We start from the raw sequence: 5,059 nt of genomic DNA, 5'->3' as shown, positions 1-5,059 counted from the left end.
TCGCATGAAACTCGGACAAGTCAAAAACATTTTTTTTGACAAAACGGCAGTCGTATAAAATCAAAATGGGGTTTAATACGTTGTTTCGTACGTTTACCGATTTTTTTTCAAATAGTAAAATTTCAAAATTATCATTTTTCAGTGGTTCGTGCGATAGAGAGATGCATGTAGGTTGTATTCATATAAATTCGACATGAATCAGTTCAGTAGAACTCGAGATATCGTTTACCTTAATGCCTTAACTACAGAAATATGAAAAAAAAATGGGTTTGTCCGAATTTCTAGACTAGAATACTGCTTTAACAATTTGAAATGATTGTAACAAGTTTTCATTCTTTTCTTCAAAGGTGTCGGTTTTACCCGAAAGGGTGTCGAACTCACCCACACTCCCATTTATTTGACCTGGAAACATCAATTTTTGTATTCTATCGAATTTTGAGTTCTGCTCAAAAAATGATCGACAGATACTGTAGAATGGTTCATAAACAGTTGAAGAGAGGTTCTGTAACGATTTGAAGTCGAAGACACATGGTAGATCTTGGGAATATGTGGAAGTTCTTAGGGTGTCGGTTTTAGCCTGTTTTCCCCTACACGATTAAAATAACACCGAGCAAAACTTCGTATTTATTATCGAATGAATCCCAAAATTTAAAGCCTCTTAAGGCCAACAAGAAGAAAAATAAAACTTCGTATTTTGAAAATGGAGAAAATCTTTTACCGAGATCAAATTTCATTTGTTGTAATTGCATATATTTAAGCGTTTCTGAAATGTTTCCCAAAAGAAAATATCAGGAACGCAAACCAAAACTAACTAATTCCCCTAAGGTATGCAACAAGCAAACCAAACAACTTATGACGATTGAGCCGATAGCTTTCACTCGGTCGATGCTATCAAATTGCTCGGTATCTACAATAGTAAAATAGCGCTAACGAGCAAAATCAACTCGATTTCTATAATAGGGCCCATCATTCTTCAGGTCAATCAATGGGCATGAGGAATATACAATTCAGAATATGAGAGTGAACGACTTTCTAAAATTCTAAACTCGTTACACTCATAATGGGGACATGTCATCTATCATGAAAGGCGCAGCAAAGACAAAGCATCATTCACATACCGAAAACTCACTTCAATCGGTTTTCTTGTTTTAATCTTTTGTCACTGTTCTCACGAAAAACATAATTTCATCACAAATACACATAATAATAAGACATATCCATTTCTCTACCCCTTTGCATTGATTTTACTCTACAATAATTAGTATCGCTTCCTATCGTGTTTCGTTATGTAGCTATATGTGTATAACGCAGGGAGTAGAGTCAGGTCTCTCCCGCGTTTCAGTCCGATAAACGCTCCAAGCAAGCTAGTAGTTAGCTGGGTATGGAAGCTATTACCAAATCCGCTTCTAGAAACGTGGGAAACGATTTACATTTAATTAGAGAAACCACGTATCGGACCCAAACGAAGAGAGCTCATTGTTGTATGTTAATGCGAGTATTCATCAAACTGTTTTAGATTCGCGACAAATGTTGGAGCAAATTGCACGGCCAAATGGTTTCGATTCGTTCCTTGACAAAATGGAACGGCAGGGAGAACCAGTTCAAGGTGGTACTCGCGAATATTCCCATTGACTCTGGGTACTGATGGGTTAGCAGAGCGAGCAGTGCCGTTATCGAGCACAGTCCGGCCGTGAACAGGATGAAGAACGGAAGTTCCTTCTTCGGGTAGACGGAAACCTCGTGAAAGGCAGGAAGCAGCTCGCGGTCGGCACATTCCGTGCACGTTGGGTACGGATAGAAAAGATGGCCACGCTCGAGCGGATAGGGAAGCATTCGGAAGGTGCCCTCCCAGGTACAGTGCAGGAGATTCAGCGCTCCCTCGACGTTTTTCCAGTGCTGAAGATGGAAGAATGCGTACGCAAGCGCTTCCGAATCACCACGTTTGAGTATGTGCTCCGGGGGCAGTATTAGCTGTTTCATTTCGAGCAAATATTTCGGAACGTGAGGGTTGAACTCTACCGCACGATGGATCGCTTCGACAGCGCTCATCTCCGCCGGTGTCAACCCTCGTTTGGAAGCGATGTCCGGAGAAAATTTCTCCGCCACAACGCGGGCTTTCAGCAGCGCAGCCGTATAACAAATGGTGGCTGATTTTGGCAGTGAAATGTCATCGTACTTGGCCAGCACCGCTTGGCAATCCGCATACGCCTGCATTTCCAGCAGAGCCTCGAGCAGATTCTCGTGAATGTTCAACACATTCATGATCGGAGGAATCTCCTTGGTAAGATCGCGGAACATCTTGACCGCTTCCTTCAGTTTGCCAAGCTTTCGGGCACACATCGCTAGCCGTCGTTTGATGTAAATAAGTACGTTAGTGTCCCGCCGGAAGATTCCCTCCATGACGGGACCCTGGTGCTGAACGGCTTGCGACTTCTTGTAGTTTACCTCGGCGACCTTCAAGGCAGTTCGGAGAATTCTTTCAGCCTCCAGGATCGTCGTTGCCTCTTCTTCCGCTAGCAGGATATAGGCAGGTGCACAGTCGGGATTAATCTCGATGGCATTGTTGGCGGCTTTGATGCGCACCACCGGATTGCGCTCGCGCCACGCCGTTTGCATGATTTCGTACTCAGCTTTGCCCGCATCCCCTAGAAAATCATGCAAAATTCAACTTACTACTTCGAACAATATTATAAACGTTAAACCTTCACAGGTGAAGAACGTCTGATGATCTTGCGCCGATAGATTCATATCGTAAAAGGTCAATGGCTCCTTCTGTGTTGCCCAGTAGAACCGTTGGTATTCGGCACCACGAAGTAGATTCAACGGATTACGCCAAACCTTGCATTCCGGCATATTCTGTGTAGTCGGAGTCGTGGTCGGGCTGGTTTCTGCGGCCGTTTCTCCGCCGCCGATCCATGGACTAATGTGATTAATGGAAACTTGCTCTAAAAGATAGAAAAAAAGCCTTCAAGCTTCAGTCCCAGCCTAATTATTGCTCTATCAGGCCTACCGATAAAAGATGTTCCATACTTCCGGAAGTACCACCATTCAAATATTAGAATTAAACCAGAAATCAGACTGGAAGTCCCCGTTAGTGCCACATAAAACTTGGGCGTTACTGCAGAAAAAAACAGAGCACAGATTAAAATATCTCAAAAATCAGGACGAACGGCAAAATAACATACGTGTGCTGAGAAACACCGATGAGTCCCACATTATGAACTGGAACCTGGGGCCCGGTTTAGCTTTCCTTCACGCCTCCCGGCCTTCACCCAAACTGCACCGTGAAAAGCACGAAACAAACTATAGCGCAATTCTCGCCGGTCAAATTGAACCAATTGCGCAAACGATCTCCGTCAAATATACAGATTATTCTAACAGGACACAGCACACAACATCCATCGATCGGGACAAAAATACGAGAATACAACTTCAATCCCGTCTCTTTTTTTTGTTTTACAACACATCGAGAATGACAGCCGCCGTGTCGCTCTGCGCAGCTGACGTTCACAGGAGACTGATTTTGGTAGTTAACATCAGTATGTATTGTGCAAAGGCCCGATGTAGCAAAAGGATATCACAGTAGGGTGGGAGTTTTTTTGCTGATTTACTTCAATAACAATCCTTTCTCTACTCTAAGTATTGGCGATCTAACGCAAAACGTAAACGATCGGTGAGACATCTGGATTTTGGTTTTGAACTAAGAAAATGATGCTAATGTAACCTAAAACTCAAAAACAAAACACGTATATTTTACTTCCGGGCTTTCCAAGGTAGTTCTCACATGCAGGAATCGTGCATTTTTCTACTTGTGTTTGATTGTGCTCTCGAATTTCCTTCTTTAATTCAACCATTGTCAACATTTTTATAGTTTTCACTACTGAAAGAGGTAAATAAATTACATGTTATATATAAAATTGCGCAGAATTAAATTTCTTACAAACTCATCGCAATCAAATAATCTTTTATGATTATAACATTGTAATTTATGGAAAGAACTACAAATCTTCCATAAGCTCACATGGCAAAATTTAAAACCATCATCATTTTCACCGCAGCGCCGCCTAGGTGTAGATTTGTACGTTAGATCGCCAATCGTGCATCATCATATCCTCGTGAAAAAAGAGAAACGGCACGTGCACAATGCTTTCGCTGCAACAGACCTTCAATTGGCGATCTAACGTACAAATCTACACCTAGGCGGCGCTGCGGTGAAAGTGATGATGGTTTTAAAATTTGCCATGTGAGCTTATGGAAGATTTATAGTTCTTTCCATGAATCACAATGTTATAGTCACGAAAGATTATTTAATTGGCGATCTAACGTACAAATCTACACCTAGGCGGCGCTGCGGTGAAAGTGATGATGGTTTTAAATTTTGCCATGTGAGCTTATGGAAGGTTTGTAGTTCTTTCCATAAATTACAATGTAATAATCATAAAAGATTATTTGATTGCGATGAGTTTGTAAGAAATTAAATTCTGCGCAATTTTATATATAACATGTTATTTATTTACCTCTTTCAGTAGTGAAAACTATAAAAATGTTGACAACGGTTGAATTAAAGAAGGAAATTCGAGAGCACAATCAAACACAAGTAGAAAAATGCACGATTCCTGCAAGTGAGAACTACCTTGGAAAGCCCGGAAGTAAAATATACGTGATTTGTTTTTGAGTTTTAGGTTACATTAGCCTCATTTTCTTAGTTCAAAAACAAAATCCAGATGTCTCACCGATCGTTTACGTTTTGCGTTAGATCGCCAAATGCGATTAGTTTGTAAGAAATTTAGTTCTGCGCAATTTTATATATAACATGTTATTTTCTTACCTCTTTCGGTAGTGAAAATTGTATAAATGTTGACAATGGTTGAATCAAAATAGAAAATTCGAGAGCACAATCAAAAACAAGTTGAAAAATGCCTGTTTCCTACATGTGAGAACTACCTTCGAAATATCGGAAGTAAAATATACGTGATTTGTTTTTGAGTTTTAGGTTACCTTTAGGTAACCTTAGGCATCATTTTCTTAGTTCAAAAACGAAATCCAGATGTCTCACCGA

General features: G+C 40.8%; 1 protein-coding gene across 1 annotated transcript; it reads right to left on the bottom strand.

Moving 5' to 3' along the window:
- Positions 1-1,129: 1,129 nt before the first annotated feature.
- LOC129767724 (protein ST7 homolog) lies at positions 1,130-3,500 on the bottom strand. Its single transcript, XM_055768881.1, has 4 exons — positions 3,186-3,500; positions 3,011-3,118; positions 2,703-2,945; positions 1,130-2,645 (listed from the first exon to the last, which is right to left on the bottom strand). The coding sequence occupies exons 1-4, from the start codon at positions 3,214-3,216 to the stop codon at positions 1,513-1,515; spliced, it is 1,515 nt and encodes a 504-aa protein (XP_055624856.1). The 5' UTR covers positions 3,217-3,500; the 3' UTR covers positions 1,130-1,512.
- Positions 3,501-5,059: the final 1,559 nt, after the last annotated feature.

This window comes from Toxorhynchites rutilus, chromosome 2, assembly GCF_029784135.1.
Source record: "Toxorhynchites rutilus septentrionalis strain SRP chromosome 2, ASM2978413v1, whole genome shotgun sequence".
Classification (NCBI taxonomy): Eukaryota; Metazoa; Arthropoda; class Insecta; order Diptera; family Culicidae; genus Toxorhynchites; species Toxorhynchites rutilus.
Note: the sequence above shows the minus strand (reverse complement) of the source record. Positions and strands in the feature narration are given on the sequence as shown.

Bases quoted from the DNA above. Each gene is read 5' to 3' on its own strand.
- LOC129767724 (XM_055768881.1), bottom strand. From the start codon at position 3,216: ATGTGGGACTCATCGGTGTTTCTCAGCACAC. The intron at 3,119-3,185 runs GTATGTTATTTT...TTTTTTCTGCAG, and splicing joins ATCGGTGTTTCTCAGCACAC to TAACGCCCAAGTTTTATGTG. The intron at 2,946-3,010 runs GTAGGCCTGATA...TCTATCTTTTAG, and splicing joins GTATGGAACATCTTTTATCG to AGCAAGTTTCCATTAATCAC.